Consider the following 25,790-nt stretch of genomic DNA (forward strand, 5'->3'; position numbering starts at 1 on the left):
CTTAACCTAGAGCTCCACATGAACACCAGTCGTGGGTGACATAGGATGCTGCAAGTACACAGCCCTCCTGTGGTGTTCCTGTCAAAGATGCAAGACCTCACCTACCTATGAGGAAACACTGGAAAAATAGATGGAAGAAGTAGAATAGTACTCAACTGGGATCCCCATATGTATATGGAAAGAGATAGTTTACACAGATGAAGAAAATACTGTCTTTTCAACAAAAAAGCCCTTGGTGGACTGAGAGTAGAACATTGTTAGACCATCCTCTCCACTTGCTACTCACCTAGGAAACCAAGGCAGGCTTGCGTCCCTGCTTGAGTGCACAATTCTTTTGTTAGTCACCACTGTTAGCATATAACAGTATTTATTAACCTACAAGTAAATTTACTTTAGACCTAATCCCTAGGTCCTCATGTGTCTGAACAGACATTCTGTAACCTTATCTAACCTGTTCCAGTTATTTTACGCTAATGTTTATCCTGAATGTAGTCTAAAAACCAACCAAACAAAAAGCAAAGAAGCTAAGCATAAATATAATTATTCAAGGCTACATTTCACAAAGTTCTGTTCAGATAAGGCATGATATATTTTACTTTTATGCCCCTTTCAAGTTTAAATTTTTTTTTTATCATGTCCTTTCCCTCATCATCCGATACTTTTTTTGCTCTGAAAGTATCTGCAAGTTCAGGACTGACAAGTATGATTACATGTACTGTCAACTGGCAACTGCTGTCCCTTTCTGCAGGCCAGAGGGGGCTGCTTAATGTTTTCAGTGTCAGATGCTTGAACCATGAACTGTTTTCCTGGTTCCTCCTATGTTCAATGAGTAAAAAGGCTTTTAAAATTTTCTGAATTTTATTAGACTTCATACATACAGTAAATGCTAGTTATAAGTACTTCTTCCCAAGAAGGATCTAACATGGTTCAGATTGCTATTGAACTTCATATGTTCATGGATAAGATGCTGTTAAAGTTACTATCTTAGATTTCTGATTCTCAAATATAAAAATCTTTCCAGTGATTGATCTTGGAATTTTCAGAGAACAACATTTCCTTTGAGATAGGTTAAGGTATAAGAGGGTTATTTTATATGAAAAATATTTTTCATAATTCTCTCTACTGTGATTACTAAATTCTCAAATTCTACCCACCTGTTTCTCTTCTAACATCCCTTTCTTCTGTGTGAATTCTTTGATGTTAAAAGTGTCCCTAAAATTGACATCTATAGTATTCACCTGTAATTTGAATTGTTCTGTTTTGTGTAGGACTTGAGCAACAAAAGGCCTTTCTACATTTAGTGCATTCACACAGACAAAACAGCCTCTCACTATTATTAAATTATAAGATTTTTTTTAACAAAAATTCTCTATTTGAATGACTGCTAAAAACTTTTCTACATTGACTGTTGAAAACGGTCTCAAATGTTTAGCAATATCTCCCATAACTGAAAAGACTTAAGATATTCTCCTGGACAAAATAATTCCAGTGTTGAATATACACCAAAAACATAACAAGAATAATTATGGCATTATTTTTATTATAACACAAAATTATAAAAATACAAATATCCATCAATAGGATAAATAGCAGTATATTCTTAAAATGGAGTAGTATACAAAATGAATGTATACTACTGCCACATGGAATACTATACCAATCTTAAAATGTTCAGTAAAGCAAAGCAGAACATGAATTCATGGTGTCTAAATAAAAATATATATAAATAAAATTTGAAAGCATGCATAAACTAGTTTAATGAGGTTATAAGCTAGGGAAGTGGTAATTTTTTTTTTTTTTTGTAGAAGTGGTAATCTTTGGGGAAGTAAAAACTACTTTTTATTATATAGACTGAAAAAATTCATATTTTTAAAAATTTTAATGGAGATCAATGCTGATACCATTTTGTAATTTACTTCTACATGTATTGTATTTTTAAATAAAGCCTTTGAGTCAGCAGGTAGGTACAGTTACAAACTGAAAATGAGTGTCAGAGCTGACATCCCAATAACAATTGGGATCACACCCATTTCTTTTGCTAGTAAACAGTAGATTTATGGTGTGGAACTTTAAAGACTGTTATTACATTTGTGATTAAAATTACATCAACATGTTTAAGCATGCTTTTCTTTTTAAAACGTTTATGTTAACTTGGAACGACTTCATAAAGAAACCACTTTATTTATTGCATTTCCATGTTTTCTCCCTTATGCGTTCTCTGATGGACAATGAGGCTTCTCCTATAACTGAAGGACTTACCACACTCATTACAAATGTAGGGTTTCTCCCCTGTGTGAGTTCTTTGATATACAGTAAGATTTGTCTTCTGGCGGAAGTACTTTCCACATTCATTACATTTATATGGTTTTTCTCCCGTGTGAGTTCTTTGATGATGAATGAGATAAGACTTCCTGCTAAAGGCTTTCCCGCATTGAGGACATTCATAGGATTTCTGACCTGTGTGTATTTTCTGATGTACAGTCAGGGTTGCTTTCTGGCGAAAGGACTTCCCACAATCATTACAGATATAGGGTTTCTCTCCTGTATGAATTCTCTGGTGTAGATTGAGATTTGTCTTCTGACTAAATGATTTCCCACATTCATTACATTCATATGGTTTTTCTCCTGTGTGAGTTGTGTGATGATCAATGAGGTATGATTTCATTCTAAAAGCTTTCCCGCAGTGAGGACATTCATAAGATTTCTCCCCTGTATGTGTTCTTTGATGTGCTACAAGGGTTGTCTTCTGGCGGAAAGACTTTCCACATTCATTACAAATATAAGGTTTCTCCTCGTTGTGAGTTTTCTCATGAAGAGCAAGGGTAGACTTCTGGGAGAAGGATTTACCATATTCATTACAAATATGGGGCTTCTCCCCTGTATGAGTTCTCTGATGTACAGTAAGGTTTGCCTTCTGGTAAAAGGACTTTCCACATTCTTTACAAATATAAGGTTTCTCCCCTGTATGAATTCTCTGATGTAGAGAGAGTTACCTTCTGGCGGAAGGACGTTCCACAGTCGTTACACTTATATGGTTTCTCTCCTGTGTGAGTTCTCTGATGACAAATGAGGTGTGACTTCAATCTGAAGGCATTTCTACATTGTGGACATTCTTATGACTTCTCTCCTTTATGTGTTCTCTGATGATCAGTGAGTGCTGTCTTTAGGCGGAAGGACTTACCACACTCATTACAAACAAAGGGTTTCTCTCCTGTGTGAGTTCCCTGATGCAGAATCAAAACTGACTTTCTGCAGAAGGATTTCCCACATTCAGCGCATGTATGCTTTTTTTCAATATTGGCTGCTCTTCTCTTTTTATTATGCACAGGTGGAGTTTCCCCTTTGTACACTATTGTGTGTGATTAAGCCTCCCTTCTTAAGGAATGATTTCTCACACTCATTGTATCCAAATGACTGTGCTGGAGTTACCATCTTCTGAAACTGCATAAGGACATCATTATGATGGAAGGTCCTATCACTTTGATTATGGGATTTGATTTCAGCAGGGACTGTTCCTTGCTTATTATTAAGGAGGGATTTCCCATATCCATTGTACTCATTAAGTCTCTTTCTTGCAGGACTTAGATTACTGATAATTAATCCTGAAACATTTTCCAAAATCTTCCCATGAGTGTCATATTCAGGAGGTAAATTCTTTGAATCAGCAGATTTTTTGACTAGATCAAATGTTCTCTCATATATGCCATTCTTCTCCTTGATAACTCTTTTGTGGTTAATGCACACAACTGATCTAGAATACTTATCTTGGTGTTCCTTGAATTTCATTAACAAGTCTTCAACTTTCCAGTTTTCTTCTAAAAAAAAATAACTTGTGACTCTTTACAAATTTGCTAGGGAAAGGGTCTAGTGAATTCTAACATGAGGATATGAGACTGTAGAAAAGGCCCAGGACAAATTATTCCCTGCCTGGGGAAGAGGTATAGAACCTAAATAAAATCTCTGCTTTAGCCTGCTTCAGCTGGCTGTGGTGGCACCCACTTGCAGTCCCAGAGGCTCAGGAGGCTGAGGCAGGAGGACGGCAAGTTCAGAGTCGGCCTCAGCAACTTAGTGAGGTCCTACGCAACTCAGTGAGCCCCTATCTCTAAGTAAAATACAAAAATAGGGCTGGGGATGTGGCTCAGTGGTAGAGAGCCCCTGGGTTCAATTCCCAGTCCAAAAACAACAACAACTCTGCTTCAGTGTGGTAAAGAGTGAAAAAAACAAATGAGCAATGAACACTATTAATACCTTTTACATCCTGCAGAACTTCATAGACAAAGTAAAATAGAGAGTGGTGGAAAAAGGGATTGATAGAAAAATAGATTGACAGACAATGAAGTAAGTGTATAAAGGGCATTATACTTTAAGCAAAATGGATAAGAAAGTATTTGTAGAAATATTTGTTCAGGAAAAATATTAAGAGAAGGATTATTTTTGCAGGACACAGATCACCTATACTTTAATTTAGGCAATTAATGAAATAACTACTGAACACCTAACATGTTATATAATTCAGCAAAGATTAAACAGAAGGTCTTTTATTTGGAAGGAAAGAATCCTTAAGCATAAATCATATACAATCAGACTTCAAATTATATGATTGTATTCAGGAATTGTGTGTGTGTGTTCTAATGAGTAGGCAACACAGGAATTCAGATAAGAGGAAGGTAGATCTGATGTGAAGTAATGAAGGAATAGTTCATGGAAAAGGAATATAGCATATGGAAGGGAATACATAACATCAATAAAAGTACCTATGTGATGACAAATTCTCCATTTATGGAAATACCTTAGAGCCTAAATCAAATGGAAACAGTTTTGTGTGTGAGTGTGTGTGTGTGTGTGTGTGTGTGTGTGTGTGTGTGTCTTTGCCAGGGTTTGAATGCAGAGGCACTCAATCCCTGAGCCACATCCATAGCCCTTTTTATTTTTTATTTTGAGGCAGGGTCTAAGTTTCTTAGGGCCTCACTAAGTTGCTGAGGCTGGCTTTGAACTTGCAATCCTTCTGCCTCAGCCTCCTGAGCTGCTAGGATTACAGGCAGCACCAGTGTGCCTGGCTGGAAACTGATTTTTATCCATGCACTTTATAAAGATCAGTAAGAATTCTGGCTGGGGACATAGCTCAGTTGGTAGAGTGCTTGCCTTGCATGCACAAGGCCCTGGGTTCAATCCCTTGCACCACAAAAAAAATTAAAATAAAATTCTGCATGAGAGAAAAGTTGAAAAGACTAGATGAAGGCTTATTGAGGTAGTCAAAGAAGAGAACTTTCTATTTCAATAAGTAATGGCATGTCTTGTTAGGAAAATAATAATAAAAATTGAATGAACTGGGACAAAAGTTATAACAAAGGCAAACTGTACTTAAAAGTAATGAAGAGATGACATATGAATTTTCATTTTTTATATCAGTGAGAAATGAAGAGTATAACAGAATGTTAATATATTTAACAGGCTGATAAACAACTGTGAACAGATCCAGAAGAAATGATGACAGAGAGAAGACTCAGGCTGATATCATGGCAAGAATACAATAACTAAGAAATAATAGAAAAGAATTTAAGAGCTGAGAAGCCGATAATTTCCATTTCTGACATGCTGTAACAAAACAGGTGAGAGGAGAGACTACAGCACTTTGGAGGGACTAGAGTGGAGGTGGGAGAACATGCGAGTAGCTGACGCCAGAGCCAGCTACAGAAAATGAACAGCTGAAGTTCTGAGAATGGAGGAGTTGGCATGATTTAAAGGCAGATCCCTTGAAGATAAATTAGAGAATGAAAACTAAGAGTACAGTGAGATAGTGTATATTTATTCTTTTAAACATGTGTGACTCTTACGTGTTAGGCACTGTTAGGAAGTATGGACACACTGGTGAAGAAAAGAGACTAAGTTCTAAAATAATCACTGAAGAAATCTGGATAAGAATGAGTTAGTGTTGTTTACCCAAACCAAGGGTTGATTGTAGGAATGATGATCAGCCACATAAAATGAACCACAGAGATTTAATGGAGAACAACTGTAACTAAGGAAAGTCTAAGAAGAAGCCAAGTGAGTTTTAAAGTTAACAGATTTGTAGTGAGAATGGGAAGTAAAGCTTAGTGCAGGAAACAACCCTGAGGTATTATGAAGGAAAAAAAAGAACAGTAAAGTAAGACTACTTGTTGAGAATGTTCTCTTCTTAAAGGATAGATTTACTTATTTATTTAGGTACTGGAGATTGAACCTAGGGGTCCTTAATCAGTGAGCCACATGTCCAGCCCTTTTATTTTAAGACAGGGTCTTGCTAAGGTGCTTAGAGCCTTGCTAAGTTGCTGAGGCTGGCCTTGAACTTGCAATCCTCTTGCCTCGGCCTCCCAAACTCACTGGGATTACAGGTGTGCACCACCACATCCCTCTTGTAGAACAGATTTAAGAATGTCTGAAAGAGAGCTATCACAATGGAAAGGACTGAAAATGCTGGAGAACAGAGATGAAAAAAGCACAAAGAAAAAACTCACAGCACACTTTAAGGAGTAATATCAAACAAACTAGAAAAAAACTATTTTGAAAGAATGGTAGAAGTTTGTTTTTTGGTTTTGGTTGTTTTGTTGGTTTTTTAGAAGTACATTTCTAGTCTTTAGGGTTTTATATGTATATATTTTGAGCTGTAGGTGGACAGAATACCTTTATTTTATTTTTATGTGATGCTGAGGATCAAACCCAGGGTCTTAGGCGTGAAGTAGGTGAGTGCGCTATCACTGAACCACAACCCGAGCCCCGTTGATTGTTTTTTCTGAGGTGAGTCTTACTATGTTGCCTGGGCCAGCCTCAAACTCCTGGGCTCAAGAGATTCTCCTGCCTCAGGCTCCCGCACAGCTGGGATCATAGGAATGCAGTGCTGTGCCCATCTCAGAAATCTGGTTTTAAGTTTTATGGACACAAGGGTCATTTTGAAAGTTAGGAGTCTTTAAAAAGATACTCCTAAGACACTCCAAAAGTACAGCCAACACCTGATTCCTTTAACATTTACTTTCCACTTTTCATCTGCTTGTAACAATGACTTACCTAAGCAGGACATGACCTGCAGATGAGGTCCAGGGCTCTTCTCCTTGTTCTAATTTGAGGATCACATCAGGTTTGGTCATGTCACATCCTGATAAGGGAAAAGAAGACTTATGTTGGTTGGGCTTCAATGCCTTTGAAAGATAAAGATGTATGTTCAATATTGCAAATTAAGGTTTTCATTCATGTAACAGTAAACTGAGAACCTTGCAACAGGCAAGGGAGACACCATCATCCTTTCAATGAACCGAATTCATCACCTCTTTCCCTTGAAATTCAAGATTATACACTTTACGTACTTTGAGATGAAATATATGCTTCTAACAGTTTCAAAGAGAGTTTTTCTTACCCATGGAGATGAGATGGCAATAGTTTTCTAACATCACATCCATGTATAGAGTCTTCTGAGCAGAATCTAGGTGCTGCCACTCCTCCTGACTGAAGTCCACAGTCACATCTTTGAATGACACTGATTCCTATAATGCATTGAAATTGTGATCACAAGAGATTAATGAAATATTGAGGCCTACTCGGTCCTGCTTTTTTGTGTTATTCACAGGAAAACTTGTTAAGGAAGACTATCATTTTTCCTGTGTTGTGATTTTCCTTATAGGGAAACAAAACCCTCTGAACTTCTAAATGCCTTGTAAAAACCTTGTAAAAACAATTACTATGAAGTCAGTTTATATCCAAAACCTGTATTGGTTTATTAGGAGACCAAAACAAAGAAAACATTGTTGCTGCTCAAGAGAAATTAGAGCCTCAGACCAAGAAAGTAACTGAACTGTAACAAACTATAAATGCACATACTCATATGGATTTATGAATATGTCAAAATGAACCCTATTATGTTAAAGTATAATGCACTAACAAAATATTTTTTAAAAAAGAAAGTATTTGTGAACACAAATCTCCAGTGTGTTCCAAGTACAGCATAGAAATATATCACAAAGATAGAACTAATTTCTCAGGTTTCACTAAGGTAAATTTTTTCACCTTAACAATGAATGTTTTGGGCTGGGGTTGTGGCTCAGTGGTAGAGTGCTTGCCTAGGTCACATGAGGCACTGGGTTTGATCCCCAGCACCACATAAAAAACTAAGTTAGCAAAATAAAGGTGTTGTGTCCATCTTCAAATAAAAAAATTTTTAAATGAATGTTTGCGCTTGCCTTGCATGTGTTGAGGCACTGTGTTCGGCTCTCAGCACCACATATAAATTAATAAAACAAAGGTCCATTGACAACTTAAAAATTTGTTTTTAAATGAATGTTTTATGCAGGAAGAAAATGGTTCTAAGGTGCATAGTGGGATTTTCAATATCCAGCAATAAAAGAGTAAACTACTCAGGAAAACATTTTCTCAGACAGTAGTTATAAAATCTGGACAAAATATGTAATAAACAACTAAAACAAAGTACTGGAAATTAATTTTATGACTTTTTTGAGAATGCCTAAGACCCTGTAGCTCTCCAGGCAGAAAAGCATCACTTCCCCAGTCATGACAGAACAGAATTCAGGGCTGGTCAGTGTGCTGGAAACTTAATTCTGAAAGTGAGAGAACTATACAAAGGATGAGACTCAATAACTGAGTGTAAACTCTGCTAAACCCCCTGGTTAACAGTTATATTATGTATGTGTTGGAGACATCACAGAGTGCTTAGCAAAAAGCAGACAGAAAAACAAAAGCAAAAACAAAAGAATCTTGAAAATCAGAAGTGTACCTAGTGACATTTTAAGATTTCTGCCTTTGTGACTGGTGGTATTGCACAACCTGCTCACAAATCAAGCAAAAGAAACTGAAACTTTATTGGATTGAGGTGGGTTTAGGGTTAACAAAGCAAGAGGAAGTATTAGGGATATGGAAAACAGAATCACAAAGATCTGGAGGTCAATTTCAAAGTAATCTGACACAGATAGAATTGGCATGACTGCTTCAAGTGGTGCTTGGTGACCCTTTTCTACTATTTTGGCCTGAAAACAGCCACAGACAATGTTGTGTTTCCTTTCCCTCCCTCCCCATCCCCATTCTTCCCTTCCTTCCTTTCTTTCCTTTCCTTCCTTTCCTTCTTCCCTTTCCTTCCTTCCTTCCTTCCTTCCTTCCTTCCTTCCTTCCTTCCTTCCTTCCTTCCTCCCTTCCTCCCTTCCTCCCTTCCTCCCTTCCTCCCCTCCCTTCCTCCTTCCTTTCTTTACTGGAGATTAATCCCAGGAACATTCTACTGAATTATATATGTAGCCCTTTTTATTTACTTATTTTTTAATTTTGAGACAGGGTTTTGCTAAGTTGTTGAGGCTGACCTTGAACTTGGAATCCTTCAGTTTCAGCCCGCAGAGTAGCTGAGAATATAGGTATCTGCCACCACACTCCATTTTGAAAATATTTTTGTTTCAGTAAAACTTACTTATGGATGCTGAAATTAGAATTTTATGGAATTTTCATATGTTGGGAATATTTTTCTTTTGAATTTTTCCAAACATTTTAAACATAAAAACTATTCTTAAGGTCTGGGCATGCAGCTCAGTGATAAGAGTACTTGCTAATCATGTGTGGCCTTGGTTCAATACCCAGTACAACCAAACAAAACAAAACAAGCAAAAAAGCAAGAAATCTAAAAAATATCATAGCTCATACTCTACAAAAACAGGAAGTTGGGGCTGGGGTTGTGGCTTAGTGACAGAGCAGTTTACTGGCATGTATGAGACCCTGGGTTCAATTCTCAGTACCACATATAAATAAGTAAATTAAATAAAGGTCCATGGACAACTCAAAAAATATACATTAAAAAAACAAAACAAAACAGGAAGCTGTTTGAATTTCATTGATCACATACATGGCATATAGACCAAAGATGGGGGGCGGATCAGTAAATAAAACTGAAATGTTGCAAGATTGGTGCATTTTATCTTAAATAACTTAATATAATATTAACCTTAAGTAAACCTTGATAAGTTAAAGACTGCATACTTTAATGTTCAAGTAACCATTAAAAATGAAGATATAGCTTCGTGTGGTGGAGCACACCTGTAATCCCAGCAGCTCGGGAGGCTGAGGCAGGAGGATCGAGAGTTCAAAGCCAGCCCCAGCAAAAGTGAGGTCCTAAGCAACTCAGTGAGACTTTTTCTCTAAATACAATACAAAATAGGACTGGGGATGTGGCTCAGTGGTCAAGTGACCCTGAGTTCAATCCGTAGTACCCCTGTCAAAATGCAGATATAACTAAGATGTCAATAAAGGAATTAAAATTAATTACAGCAGTGGACTTAACACAAAATACAACAGGATATAGGATTAGATCACCAGAAACTGGTTAGAAGGAACTACATACACATTACTAAGTGAAAGAAGCCAATCTGGAAAGGCTACCTACTGGATGATTCCAATGATATGACATTCCAGAAAAGGCAAAATTTTAGAGTGGTTGCTAGGGGTCACAGGAAAAAGGATAAATTTTTTTTTATTTTTTACCTTTTTTGCAGTGCTGGGGATTGAACCCAGGCCTCATACATACCAGCTACACCCCCAGCCCAAGGTGAATATTTTATTTCAGAAAATTAACATATATTTTGACTAAACATTACAATGAACTTCCTAAATCCTCTAAAGGCATTTCACAATATTGTATACTAACTCTACAATACAACAGTAATAATGAAAATAAATAGGAATCAATGTATAATTCCTTAATGATTGATACAATGTGCACACACAAAGTCAATTTTCTTCCAAAGTTCAATGTTAAGGAAACTTAAGCCTAATATTTTTTCTTTCCACTCTTTTTTATTGGTGCATTACAGTTGCACAGAATGATGGGATTTGTTGTTGTATATTCATACATGCACACAATATAACCATATAATTTGGCCAATATAACTCCCCAGCACTCCTGGCCACCTGCCATCCCTTTCCTCCATTGGTCTCCCTTTGATTTTCATGAGATCCCAACCCCCCACTTTCTTTTCCTCTTTCCTCCCTAGCTTCCACATGAGCAAAAACATACAACGCTTGGCCTTCTGAGTTTGTGTTATTTCATTTAACATAATAATCTTTAGTTCCATCCATTTTCCTAAAATATGACATAATTTCATTTTTCCTTATGACCGAATAAAACTCCATTGTGTATATATACTAATTTTCTTTATCCATTCATCCACTGACAGACACCCAGACTGGTTCCATAGTTTGACTACTGAGAACTCTGCTGGTATAAACAGGTGTATGCACGTATCACTATAGTATGGTGACTTTCCTTCTTTAGTATAAATACTAAGGAGTGGTAGAGCTGGGTCATATGGTGGTTCCATGCCTAGTCTTTTGGAGATCCAAAAGACTATGATTTCCATGCTGGTTGTACTAATTTCCAATCCCATCAACAGTGTAAAAGTATTCCTTTTTCTCCACTCAGAATGAATATTTTAAATACCAAAGATGCAGACAGACCAAAGGTAAAAGGATGAAAAAAGATATAATACACTAACACATATATGGGAAGAGATGAAATGATTATGGGGAAAGATGAAATGATTATGGTAATCAAAAGACAAAACAGATGTTGAGTTGAAGAATATTATTATTAGATACAAGGGGCATTTCATAATAATAAAAGAGTAAACATCAGGAAAATAAAATCACAAATGTGTATGCATAGAGTTGAAAAATTTGACAAAATTTCAACAAGAATTTTTTTTTTTTGTTACTGGGGATTGAATGCAGAGGTGCTTAACCACTGAGCCACATCCCCTCTTTTTAAAAAAAAATTTTTTTTTTTAGTTGTCAATGGATCTTTTATTTTATTTATTTATATGTGATGCTTAGTGTCGAACTCAGGGCCTCACACATGCCAGGCAAGCGCTCTACCACTGAGCCACAACTCCAGCCCCATATCATCTAAAGCATTGGTTGGTATACATGTCAGTATGTGATACTTTCTGATGCTTTTAGTCAGAGGTGTGGTGGGACACAGAATTCAAAGAGATCTGAGATCTTGCCAGGAAGTCAGAGAGATATTAATATCAACAAAAGGTGCCGATTGTTAGCTGTTCCATGGCCAAAGGACCTACCCTTTGTCCAAGAAAATAGCAGCTAGGGAGCACGCCCACGAAGCATTCTTTCCATTGAAACTGATGGAATTAACTGAAAGTAGCTTACACAGAAGACAAGGAAAATGAACAGCCCACAAAAACCCCAACTTTCTCCATGTTATAAATCCAGAGGGAGTCACTGCAGCCTGCCGCAGCCTCTCAGTGACCTCACAAAGGACTGCTGTGATGTGAAGTGCTCTGGGCTGCCATCCTAGTACCTTGTGTTATAGGAAGGTTACAGGATGTGGTGACTGAGCCCGAGGAGTGTGGAGAGCCTGAAAGCACTTGACTTCAGTCACACTTACTAACACATTTCCTCCCATCCCTCAGGCTGCCAGCTCAGCTTTCTCGTTCCCTGATGACCAGATCCCTGGAGTGCCCCTTTGCACCTTTTCCATCGAAAAAGCAGATTTCCTCAGATTTCCTCCCTCACATGTATGTGTGCTTCAGCACTTGCTGATGCTCAGGAATGTGGCTGTGGATTCCTCTCGGGAGTGGGAGAGCCTGGAACGGGGACAGAGGGATTCGTACAGCCGTGGTGCTAGAGAGCTAGAGCCACCTCATCTCCCTGGGTGAGAGTCACAATTTGAACCTAGAAATTCCTGCTTGCTGTTACTCTTTTTTTGGATTGTCTTTAAATATCTAGAGGTATTTCTTTTTAAAACAATCTTTGAGTCATAGATGGACATATAATTTTAGTTACTTTAACAATAACTTGTTAACAAGTAACTTGTCAAAGACTGGGATGGGGACCCCCCACCTTGGTGGGGTGTCTTATGGCTGAGGAATTCGCATCCCCAGGAGTCCTGTCTCCAGTTCTCTGTTCCCAGATTCATCACTTCAACTGCCTCTGAGCTGTGCTCTCTGGGAAGCCATTTCTCACCAGCTTTAAGGTGACTTTAAAATTGTCACTGAAATTTTCTTTCTGTTCAAAGGCTGGAACTCAACAAAAGCCTTTCAATTACTTTAACAAGGCCTGCTAAAGAATGCTCTGGATGGAGGGATCAAAGAACTTACAGACAACAGAGAGGGATAGCAAGGTCTTCTAAGCAGGAAGGACCCTGCATTTCTCAGCTTCTCTTGAACGAGAAAATTCAGAGATTTTTAAAAAGCTATTATTTATTGAGTACTTTCCAAGTACTGGCCGTTACTCTAAGCCTTATATGTACAAGTTTAGATCATATAAAACTTGTAAAGCAAAACTCCACAGGTCGACGTAATCTCGTAGCGTCAAACGGAGACATCTCTTCATTTCCTGCAAGTCCGTGAGATAGTTGGTAATGTCCCCATTTTACAGAGGAAAAAAACGAAGTTGAAGAGTTTGAGTGACTGTGCCTCGGCCACGTAGAGAGAGAGGCAGGAAGGGGTTCAGATCCAAGCCTGCATCTAAAAGCCAGAGTGTTGATCCTACATTTTCTTCTAGGAGTTGCATAGCTTCTGGTCTCATTCCTAGGTCCTTGATCCCTTTTGTGTTGACATGTCTGCAGGGTGAGAGATCGGGATTTAATGTCATTCTTCTACATATGGATATCCAATTTCCCCAGTACCATTTGTTAGAAGGCTGTCTTTTCTACAGGATATGTTTTTGGCAACTTTGTCAATGATCAGATGATTGTTTCCACGTGGTTTTGTCTGTGTGGTGTGTTGGGTTCCATTGGTCTGAGTCTGTTTTTGTGTCAATACCGTGCAGTTTTTGTTACTTAGTTCTGTAGCACGATTTAAAGTCAGATTAAAAGATAAGCATTGTTGTTTTGGCTTAGAATTACTTTGGCTATTCTGGGTCTTTTATTCCTCCAAGCAAATTTTAGGACTTTTTTTTCCAGTTTTGTGAAAAATTTCATGGGTGTTTTGATGAGCTTTGCATTGATTCTGTATGTTGCTTTTGGTAGACTGTCTATTTCAACAATATTAATTCTGCCTATCCATGAACCTGGGAGGTCTTTCCATATTCTGGTGTCTTCTTCAATGTCTTTCTTCAGTGCTCTGTAGTTTTTTGTAGAGGTCTTTTTGCCTCCTTGATTAGATTTATTTCTACAAATTTCTGTTTTTGGATACTTTCCTTCCTTTGTTTTTTAAATTTGTTCTTTCATTCTTTCCTTTTTTAAAGGCTATTGTGAGAGGAATTGGTTTTCGAATTTATTTTTGAGTAAAATATTTTGGCGTATAGGAAAGATAATGACTTTTGATGTGGATTTGGTATCCTGAAGATGAAACTCTTAAAGGGTAAAATATGGTCAAGGAAATAGACCTAAACTCCCTGCTGCGACCCACATGCTGTTGCCAGCCGTGCCACGACCCTGTGTGCTGTGGTGAGATGTCAGCTGTCCAGTTCATTCTTTGCACCCCACCAGGCAGGGGGTGAGTCGGAATTCTCCATTTTAAGAATCAACACCCTCCAGTCTGGCAGAATCACACGCACACCATTCCACCCTCCCCTTCCTGCTCATCACACGCAGGTGTTTTGGACAATCGTGTGGAGGAGGAGGAAGAAGGAGAGGAGAAGGGGAGGATGGGGCAGCGGGGACCAAGGCTTCTCAGTATCCCGTTCCCACTCCCTTCTACTGAGGCCTGGACTGAAGCATCTGGAAAGCACGTGGACAGTGTTTCCACAGGCCACAGTGGAGTCCAAGCTTGGGCTCTGTCTGCACCAGAAGTCCCCGGTTCTTATTTGCACATGTCACCTCTTGTCCAAATGGGGACCCATTGAGAGTGAAAGGAGACAATAAAAATAATCATTAGATATTTGCTCATGAACAACTGGCCTCAGCCTCGCCGTGCAGCCCAGCTGGGATGTGTGGTCCTCCTACAGATACCCAATGGTGGGCGCAGCTGACCTCTACCAATTTTTCACCAAAGGATAAATGAGAAAAATAAGGAAAATGTAAAATGTTGTCAGATTGTCAGTGGTTCTTCCCTGGGAGAGTCAGTCATCCATCTGATTATGTTCTTCCCTCTGTGTGGGTTAAAATGTTCTTTGAGAAAGAAAGAGAGTGGTCATGGGGGTAGAGGATAGGGTTGTGTTGTTTTTGTTAATCTGTTTATTTGCTTATTATTTTTTTAAGTACTTAGTGGACACAATTGAAATTGACGAGCCTCTGTCCAACCCACCCACCCACCCAACCCTTTTTTAAAGGCCCTGGCCCCTGAGTCCCTCAAATCTGGGATTACTTATCTGGACCTCACCAGTGGACTGGGAAGAGGGTCACCTGCCCCTGACTGGGGACCCGCACACTGCTCCCCTCCCTCAGCCCTTCTGCTGGAAGAGTGGCCCCCTCTTCCATTTGCACTGGATTCTTGTTTGTTAAGCATTATGGGTTTTCATTCATCTTTAGCTGCACCAGCCTAGACTGAATCTCTGAAGAGTGGCCCCTCCCCCTCAGCCCTGCCACCCTCCCCCTCCCCAGCAGGGGCAGCTCCTCCAGGGCACAGACACTGGATTTGTCCTGAGTCACATGGCCTGAGGCCCCAGGGAGCCCCAGGGAGATGCTACCTCAGACCCCTGTGGGTGGTTGCTCCTGGTCACTGCAGGGAGGGAATTTCTTTCCACCACCACTGAGCCCCCCTGCCTCTGCTCTGTCTCTGCAGCACCCTTCTGAAGTCGTTGAGCCAGAGTGGTGAGGTGGTGGCGGGGTCAACGTGACAGCCCTTTATTGAGGATCAAAGTCCTTTATGACCCAAAAGATTGGGGCTCTCAGATTATAATTAGAGTTTAATTAGGGACTTGTCAATCAACGTATCCTTGTCTTGGTTTGGGCAGGTGGCTCTTGCTTTGGTGCTTTCCCGCCGTAGACAGTCTCTTCCCTCCTCTGGAGGGCCGAGCTGCATTCCCTCTGCTCCAGCAGGGTAGAAGGATGCGCCTTTCCAGGCAGGTGGGGGCAGCACGATGCACCCAGACCCGGTTCAGCCTTTAGGGTGACCTGTCAGAGGGCAAAGGGCATTTCCGGAGGAAACACAGCCACACAAAGTTCAGGTGGCAGGAATGGCCAGGCTGTGTGCAGGGCACCTACGAGGCCACAGTGTGCTCTGTGGCTCGCAGTGGTGGCAGGGTTCTCGGTCCCCCAGTGGAGCTATGTTCCAGAACAGTCTGATTCTCTTTGCATTTGCTTCACAGTCATTTCCTTCCTGTATCTGAATGAGTTGGCATGGGGCATGGGGCAATGAGGCTTCCTTTAGTGTTTTCCACAACTTAGGTGAGGTTCCACTATGGAAAAGAAATGGCCTAACTGCCAGAAGCATTCGGAAATCTTCGTTGCTGTGAATTGTTTTGTTATATTAGTTATGATCACAGTGACAAAAAATGAAATCATCACCACCACCACCACCTGCACCACCATCATCACCATCATCATCATCACCATCACCACCACCACTACCATCACCACCACCACTACCACTATCACCACCACTACCATCACCACCACCATCACCTCCATCATCACCATCACGATGACCATTATCATCACCACCATAACCATCACCACCTTCACTATCACCACCATCATCACCACCACCACTACCATCACCATCAGCATTGCTGCACCACAATAATCAGGAAATCATCTGACTTTCTCAGCATCTCAGGTTAAGGCCTATTATTACTCCAATTTTGCAAGATGGGGAAGAAACTGAAGCACAGAGAGAGTAAGATGTCCCAGGTCCCACATCTTGTATATGCTGAGACTTTAACCTAAACTCCATGGCCCATGCCCTTAGCCACAGAAGTTTCTGTACCAGTCTCTGCACATGGGGTGGCTCAATTTGGGCTTGGCCATCACATGCTGTCCATCAGCCCCCAGGATAATGTGGAGAGAGGAGCGGTGATGGGTGTGGAAGTAGGTTGTTGCCGGGGGATTAGAAACAAGAGTCTCAGTAGCCATGTCGCCCCTCTGCCTGCAATCTGGGAAGAAGAGGAGGAGGTGGATGGATATCAGGACACCTGTTGATGTTCAGACAATGACCCTGCCCTGCTAGTCTAACATCACCACAGGCCAGCCTTCTTCACCAAGGGCTTCCACCAGACAGATCAAGTCCCACAATCCCTTGGGGACTATATCTAGAAGGACGTATGTAGAGAGGACCAGAAAGAACGAGAAGAGAGGCTATGTCTTTTCTGGAGGCAAGAACAAAGAAGTCTTCCCATGCTCTGCTTCATTCCTGAGCCAGGACACGACCCCACTTCTTCTTGGTGGCCCACTAGGGCACCTCCGAGGCTCAGCGTGAGACTGAGAGAATGGGGAAGACTGCTGCTGTTCCTCGGGGTTCCTGCGGAGGCCCATTGTCCCTCTGATTGCCCCTCTTTCCTGTGGCTTCTCTGAGGTCTTGGGGGCCATGTCTAAGGAGAAGGAAGTCCACCAGCGGGTCCCCTTTACTGAGGCAAGGCAGCCCTCACCTCCTCAAAGATCACCTGACTAGCCAAGTTCACAGCTGTGGAATTCATCCCACAAGCCAAGGGAACTCGGGGATGTTCTCAGGCCTTTCCAGACAGTCTTTCCAAGTGGATCATAAACTAGTTCTAGAAGTTATGCATTAGCCAGAGATGTGTCTGCTCCCAGATGTGAATTCGTTCTTCCTTCCAGAAACCCCAGACCCTGGGTTTCTGTCCTGGTGCCCCACAGCACTCACAGCCCTGTCCCCTTTCCAGCATGTCATGGAATCAGGTTCCTGCAAGTGTACCAAAGACGGGGCTGGAGGGTTGGCCCAGAGTTCCCATCAGTGACACAGGACCTCCAGCCTTGTCACTGCCTGAGTCATGGGAGGAGCCTCCCCTGCAAGGAAGGCAGAGACAGGCCCACACATGCCACGTGGCCCCAGGACGCCTTCTCGATGCTGTTCCTACAGCAGCTCCAGTATGGCGGGAGGTGTGCTCTAGAGTGCAGGAGCCGTGAAGCTCAGCCCAGAACCTTCCCTCCAGGGTGGGCGGGTGTGAAGGGCCTTCTGTGGTCACAAAATCAGCAAATGGATGTTTATTCATGCAAACCTGGATTTAGAGCCTCTCCTTCCTGTTCTCTCTGCATGAAGGAGTCAGCCTGGGGGACAGGAGAGGGCCCCAGCCTTCTTCAGGGCTTCAGAGGTCGCAGTCCCTCGCCCTGGCTCGCTCACCGATTCGTGAACACATGAGCGCTGTTGATGTGCCCCACACCGTGTCTGCGTCACAGAGTAAGAAGGCGGTGTCTTTCCTGCAGCACAGTGTGCAGGGTGAATATCAGGAAGGACAGTGTCCTGCAGGGCTTTGCCCAGGCCAGCAACTGTGGCAGGGCCTACCCGGCCTCCCAGGGCTGTCCTGCACACAACTTCGCCATCATGACCTCTAGCAATCGGGAACCTTTTGGATGATTTTGAACAGCAGTTTTTCCAAATGAATTTAGCCAGGGGGGACAGAGTGCTGAGCACCAGTGGTTAAATCCATGCTCCTGGTGTGGAGATGTGGAATGTTCTCTCACCTGGTCACGCCCACCATGGGGCACGGGGAGAAGGGATTGAGTCTGAAGAGGGGACACCTGGCGTTATTTGTATTGCAATGTCTCTGGGATGTCAGATCAATTCCATCTCAGGGCTGCAGCCAGAGACCCTGTGTCAGGAAGAGTGTGAAGCTGCCTCTGGATTCTGGTTCACAAATATTACTATAGAGGCCTGCCCTGGCCCGCGAAGGGAAGTGCAGCGGGTGTAGACGGCAGTCCCAACGCTAATGCCGAGTGCGCCACAGATCTCAAAATATTTGCAGAATTGCTAAAAACACTATGTAATTATTGAAAATAGTAAACATCAAATAAGGCACACAGTACACAACCCTGAAGAGACAAGAAGAGGTAGGACGCTGTCAGCCACTAAAACCACCCTGCAAGCCCTCCTGGTGTGGAATGGATTTCCAAAGGGTCCACCAATGAGCTGGCGAGAGACAGGAAGGGGCTGGGCAGGCGCATGTGTGTGAAAATGGCCTCCTTCTTGGAGGGTGGGGGGTTTAAGTAGATAAATCACAAGGAGAAGTGAAAGTTGTTGAATGTTTGTTGTCAGGGTCACAATTCACGGTGTTGACAGTGGAGAGCTTTTCTATAGAGATATTTCTTGTGTTTTGTGGAGCCATGTGGGGTTTTTGAGTATTGACTGTTGCCTTTATAATCATCATCACCACTGTTATCACCACCACCATCATCACCGTCAGTATCCTCACCTCCATCATCATCATTATCACCACCATCCCCATCATCATCACCATCATCATCACCAACACCATCACCATCACCACCATCATTATTACCACCATCATCATCACTGTTATCACCATCATCATCATCACCACCATCACCACCATCATCACCATCATCCTCATCCCCTTCATCATCACCATCATCACCAACACCATCTACATCACTATTATCACCATCAACATCACCATTACCACCATCACCATCACCACCATCACTATTACCACCATCACCACCACCACCATCACCATTATCACCATCATCACCATCACCATCATCACCACTATCATCATCACCAACACCACCACCTTCGCCATCACTATTATCACCACTACCATCATCATAATCACCACCACAACCATCACCATCACCATCGCCATCACTCTTATCATCATCGTCACCATTACCACCACTGGGGTAAATAAATGTACCCGAGCCTGACCTCGCCAGGCAATTACAGCTGTTTTCATTGTGGGAGTCGGCTTCCAGCCTCCAGCCCAGGCCCACGTTCAACAGAGGGTGGATTCCCACCCTCTTTATGACCAGCTGGTTCTGATTAGAGATGAACCAGGAAAGCATGGAGCAATAAAGCACAGTCGCCCCGTGTCCCCACATGTAGCACTCTTCCATGTGTTTTGATTTACTGGTCGACCCATAACACCCAGCCCTTCAACAAGCTGGACTCTGTACCTCACGGACTTGTTTATCATGGTAAAAGCAGCCTTTTAGAGATTCGAATAGGGCCCACATAGGCTTGATAAAGGTGTGTGTGAGAGTTTACCTTAGTGTGTGCTGTGAGAACATGTGTGTGTGAACATGTGTAAATGTGTGGGTGAGATGGCAGGCTGTGAGAACATGTGTGAGCATGTGTGAGCTTGCAGCATGTGGAAACGTGTGTGTGTGAACATGTGTGAGCTTGCGGGTGTGAGGATGTGTGTGTTGACATGTGTGAGCTTGCAGCACATGGGGACATGTGTGGACAGGTGTGTGGTGTGTGTGAGCGGGTGTGTGCAGGTGAGTGGTGCCCTGGGCAGGGCTGGCTCTCTTGCACAGGCTGCTCGGGTGTCCGTGTCCACACAGTGCTCCCGTGGGCGCGGTGGCCTGTGCATGAAGGAATAGCACCCAGGGTGCCTCCTGAGCAGCTGCTCTCCTGCTCTCCAGTGCCCCTTGATGGCGGCTGTCACTCAGCAGTCCCTAGGGCCCTGTGCTGGATAGACTTGTTGATCATCAAAGCGGGAGGTTTTAAAGTGAAGTCACACGGTGGCTTGGGAGAAGTTCAGCAGAGTTCCAGATGGCACCAAGTGGCCTGGGGCAAGTCCACTAGGATAGGACGCTCTGGGAAGCCCTGAAAGACAGTCCATCAGAGCAGACGGTGGCAGGTGGTCTGCAGGCCTTGCTCCCAGCCTGGCTGAGCTGTGTGGCTTGGGTTCAGCTGGTGCTCTGGAGCTCAGCACCACACAGCAGGACCAGGGAGGGAGAGTCCTGGGGCCTCTGGGGAGATGGGTTTTGCCTGGTATCCTGGACTCTGTTCAGAAGAAAAGCAAAGGTGGTCTGAGCATGGGCTTGTGGCTGAGTGCCAGGATCTCAGCAGCAGAGGAGCGTGATCCCCAGGAGCCTCGTGCATGCCAGGCAGGTTCGTGGTCAGAAACACGGCCCCTGTGAGAGCAGCGCCTGTCTTGGAGCTCGCCCCCCTGGCGGGAGACAGCCAGCAAGTGGCCAAGCAAAGCTGACCAGTAGGAGGTCGCAGCACTTGATGACACAGAGCCCTGCGTGAGATGACCAGGGAAGCTCTCCTGAGGGTCACGATGTGCGGAAGCTGAAGAGAAGGGGAGCAGCCCTCCCCGCCTGACCCTGGGAGCAGAGAGGAAGAGGGTCCCGAGGAGTGGCCTCAGGTGCAGGGCCGGGCAGGCATGGCTGGTCTCCCCGCAGCAGGAGGCGTCTGCAGGATGGAGCCGCGAGCTGAGGCCACATTGGTGCCTCAGCCCGTGCTGTGCCCTGAAAACCCAGAAGCCCAGCTTCGCCCTAGAGAGCAGGAGCTGTGGCCGCTGGGCCAGGGCTGTCCAGAGGGCACCCAGAGCCGCAGTGCAGTGCTGGGCCAGCAGCAGTGTGTCTGGGCACAGGTGAGCCCCGAGGGGCCTGTATCTGCATGGCGTCCATGGAGACAAACGTGGGGCTGAGGCCCGGGAAGGTGCTCGGGTGTGAAGGTAAAAGATGGGGCGGGGACGCTGGGGGAGGCTGGGGAGGGCATTTCTGGAGTCCTGCAGTGAAGGGAGGGGTGACCCTAGGAAGAGGGTCCCAGCTGTGTGAAGGGCCCAGAGGCACAGATAGCACTGGACCTTGGGACCGTGAGAGGAAGCATGTGTGGCTGGGAGAGAGACCCCATGAAGCCTGACACATGCAGCGTGGACCACGGGGAATGGCTGAGTTTTCCTAGGGTAGGATGGTCCCCAAAGCCAAGGCAAGCACAGGGCAAGAGTTTATTTAGTTGCTCCAGGAAGCTGGATCGGAGTAGGGAAGTGGCTAGGAAAGGGAAGAAGCCATTTGCTCAGGTGGGCCTCTGCTGGGCACCTGGTGGCTCCTGCCAGGGTTTTCTGGGGACAGTGGGGAACTTAGCCTGTGGGATGCACCTGAGGGTGAGGAAGCTGGGGTCCCAGACACAGCCAGCCAAGAATGAGGAGCACCAAAGGACTGGAAGCACTTGGTCTGGAATCCGTGTCCCCACTATGTTCCCAGGCCCGAGCTGTGTGCTGGTGGCCACTGGGAGGAGTGGGGCTGGGAGGTCAGCGGACACTGAGCTTTGCTGGACAGAAGACCTTGAAGATTTGGTAACTCGAGCCTTTCTCTGCCTCTCTTAACTTTGCACATTTTTCCTGGCATACAGGAAGGAAGAAGAAGCGGGAACAAATATTCCCTACTTGTCACTTTTCAAGGAAGACAATGAGCAGAGGAAATGTCCAGTCGCTTCCTTTTCCAGAGGGCCATCTCAGCAGCGTGAGCCCCTAGATCTTGTCTGATGGCACTGAGGCCAATTTTCAGTAGGCGAATGGAGAGAAGCTGGGCCTTCCCATTAAGCCAACCAACCAAACAGGGCATTTAAGGTGGGTTGAAAAAAATCCTTGGAAAAACAAGCAGACACTTATTATTATTAATTAGAAATAACTGCACTGGCTCTAAAAAGCCCCTTCCTGTCTGCAGCCCGGGACTGCAGCCTCTTTATCACGTCTAGAGTCCCCTTCAGTGGGGACTGTGAACTGCTCCTGTCTACAGTGGGAAACTAAGTCTGCCCCTGCCTACAGTCAGCTGCGGGTTTCCAGTTTCCATTTGCTGGTTGCTAGTCTGGCTACTGGTTGCATCAGGTTCTCGGGTCCTCGCACGTAGTAATGGTGCTGACGGTGATGTCATCCTAGTGATGGTGAAGGTGACAATGATCAGGCTAATGATAGAGGTGATGATGTTGATGACAGGGGGTGTTGATGGTGGTTACGGTTGTGTTGATGGTGATGATGGTGGTGATGGTCATAACGGTCATGGTGATGATGTGGATGGTGATGGTTATGGTGATGGTGATGATGGTGATGATGGCTAATGAATGAAATTCACCATGTGCCATGTGAGCCCTGGTTCATGTCCTTTGCATGTATTAATTAATTTAATTCTCATAATCATCCTGTGAGAATCATCATTATCTCCATCTTATAGATGAGGAAACTGAGGCCCAAAGAGTGAAACTCCTCTGTTCAATCTCAAGAGGAACCATTTGGAAATACTCATTCTGGGAGCTGTGGCTCAGAAGAGTTGGAGATAAAAGGTTTCGTTTCCTCGGCGGCAGCAACCATAACTATAAAACTTGTTTTTCACTCATTTGAATCTAAAGGTCAGCAAGGTCTCTGTGCTTGTCTATCCTTTCTTTCTTCCTTCACTATGTATGTATTTTTAAACAATCAGAGCTCCATTTCACTTATGGTCTGTGAAAACTGTTTGTCCCCTTTGAGGCGCTTGCTCACCCTGGAAACCTGGCGGCCATCCAGAGCGCGTGCACTGGGCTGTCCATGTGAACCAGGATCCACACCCTCAAAGCGGCCATTGGGTGTCGCCCACTGGAATCCCTTAAGCCCGCACTGCTTCTTGGTTGCTTTTTCCTTGTTTGTGGCACAGACACAAAGTGAAAAGCAGAGCAGCCAGACGGAGAGTGTCCTGGACTTTCTGCAGGTGCTCAGCCATATCTGACGGATGCAGTGACTCGGCTCCCAGCGCAGAAGCACCGTGCACCGTGGAGTTGGGTGGAGCGGGCAGGTGCACCCTCGGGACCAGTCCCGTCCCCAGCCACCCCAGGAGCCCAGTGCACTGTGTGCCTGAGGCTGTCTGCTCGCTCTGGCCCCACCTGGGCACCGAGCCACAGATGGTACGGAAGCCATTGACTCCTGGTGTTTATTTTTGGCCTTTTCCACGGCTGCGGGGCCACCTATCAAGCTGGACACGCTCTGCTTTTTTTAACTTAACCTGGTTCGTGACTCCAGTGGTGAGGGGGCAGAGGGGACACTCGTATCTGTGTTGACACAGGAGTGCCACCTGTGTCTCTTTGAGTCAAGATAAAAATGGTTTTCAAACAAGCGGAAATAGCCGTGTAAAACAGGAAGGTCCCTGAGGCAGAGGAATGGGAAGTGGACCTGCTGAGCCCAGCCCTGTGTGGGGCACGTGGTCACAGCTGGCAACACCCAGGACGCCTCTCCCTGTCTGTTTCCGCTGACATGAGAGGTGGGGTGGCCAATCTCCCGGGCGTGGGGGCTGAATGCCCACTTGCTGAAGGCTCGTGCTGGCCCTGTCACCGGCCCTGTTGCCAGCCTGTCATGGTGGACACTTCTGCTTGGTTTGCTGCATCAGCCAAACTGGTATTTATGCCTTTATCCCACGTCAGCTTCCAGCTCTTCTGTGCCAGGACCTGTGCTCATTTCTGGGGACATAACAGAGCATGAGGGACCCACCCTTGTCCACCCAGTGCTTCCAAGGCCACATGAGCCACAGGAGACCTCAGAGTGAGGGTGGTCTTGCTCCTCGCCCACGTCCTGGTTCTCTCCTAGGACCCTGGCAGGGCAACATTCCCAGGCCAGGCTCTTAGGCCTCATGGTCCCTGGGGCCTGCTCCTGGCCCTCTTCCACGTCCACCTGTTTGCACGCCCATGAGTGAACTGGGGCTTCCCTGGAACACACACGGCCTACTCCCTGGGTTGAGAAGGTGTCCGTGGCAGATGGAGTGGTAGCCTGTGTCCAGCACAGCTTCCCGCTGGGAAGGGCGGGCCTGAAAGTCCATGTGTCCTGCAAGTTCCCTGGCCAGCTAGCCCAGTTGGCTGGACTGAGATAGAGAACGCCAGGCCGGCATGCAGCATGAGCACAGCAGGCAGCAGTGTGGTCCCTCAGCTGGTGCAATAGGCAGATGACGGCCAGGGCCACACTCCAGCTGTACGGTCCTCTGAGCTCTGCAGGCCGCTCGTGCAGCAGAGGTGCAGTGGTGACCGGGTCATGCCGCCTCCACCCTTGGAACCCAGAGCCTGGGAGGGAAGCAGAGGCTGCGGACCTGGGAGGGCAGGGCTGGGTTAGGGGCAGGGTCAGACCCAGGGATGGCACTGGAGAAGCTAGGGCCACCTGGCCATCTCTGCCCATTGCCGGACCAGGGACACCCATTCCTCTGCTAAGGCAGGTAGAGCTGCCTGTGGTGGCCGTGCTGTGCCACCACCGGGCCACCTCGGGGCCTCCCAGTCCAGGGAGACTGGTGCTGGACTCAGGAGGGAGGTTTGGGGCAGAGGGTCACGATCAGCACTGCTGGGAAAGCTTCGCCACCAAGCCTGTGAGCAAGGAGCGGGCAGGGGAGGCCTGCCCCCGCCCCTTCCATTTCCTGCATTTACAGCCGACGTCCGAGGAGGAGGACTGGCTCGGGTCCTGCTGAGAGGGCCTCATAGCAGAGGCACTGGCCCTGGCCTCGGAAGCTTACAGAAACAGGTGGGCAGGGCTGCCTCCTCCCTCCAGGCCCGCTCCGCTCAGCCAGCCAGGACACCCAGCCTCAGGCCTCTCCAGGCCGAGGCCTCACCCCACCCGCCTCAGGTGGCCCCTGGCAAGGACAGAGAGGCTGCTCTTGAGCCCTGGCCACCCAGCAGGCGCTTGTAAGGCATCCCTGAAACAGTGACCACCGTGGGTGTAGGATTTTCTCCAGCTGCTAGCAGGATGCCGCCCCTTGGAGCCCTCTGACCTAAGCAAGGGGCTTTCTCCGAAGCATTCCCTTTTCCCTACTTTTGCTGACCGCGGCACATTCTTTCCCCGCTGGTTGAGGCCCTGGAGGAGCAGGGGGGAAGCCCGAGACGTAGCCTGGCTTGCTGCCGCCCGCCGCCCGCTGCCCTCCCTCCGGGCCCTCTGGGGAGCTGCCTCTTGCCAGGAACTGGGCTGCTCACACCCCAGGCATGAGGCCCACCTGACCAGGTGCTGAG

The 25,790-nt window shown here is 45.1% G+C and overlaps 1 protein-coding gene and 1 long non-coding RNA gene across 2 annotated transcripts; one reads left to right on the forward strand and one right to left on the reverse strand.

Moving 5' to 3' along the window:
- Nucleotides 1–1,963: 1,963 nt before the first annotated feature.
- LOC124966083 (zinc finger protein 567-like) lies at nucleotides 1,964–18,570 on the reverse strand. Its single transcript, XM_047527174.1, is given in 6 exon segments — nucleotides 1,964–2,984; nucleotides 2,986–3,249; nucleotides 7,042–7,129; nucleotides 7,388–7,514; nucleotides 18,213–18,435; nucleotides 18,554–18,570. Coding segments are annotated over 6 exon segments (1,521 nt in total). The 3' UTR covers nucleotides 1,964–2,182.
- Nucleotides 18,571–19,605: 1,035 nt separating this feature from the next.
- Nucleotides 19,606–23,272, forward strand: LOC124966439 (uncharacterized). The gene is made up of 3 exons (XR_007105342.1): nucleotides 19,606–21,519; nucleotides 22,197–22,413; nucleotides 23,015–23,272. It is a non-coding gene; the product is annotated as an uncharacterized LOC124966439 (long non-coding RNA).
- Nucleotides 23,273–25,790: the final 2,518 nt, after the last annotated feature.

The sequence above is a fragment of the Sciurus carolinensis genome, chromosome 16 (assembly GCF_902686445.1).
Source record: "Sciurus carolinensis chromosome 16, mSciCar1.2, whole genome shotgun sequence".
Taxonomy (NCBI): domain Eukaryota; kingdom Metazoa; phylum Chordata; class Mammalia; order Rodentia; family Sciuridae; genus Sciurus; species Sciurus carolinensis.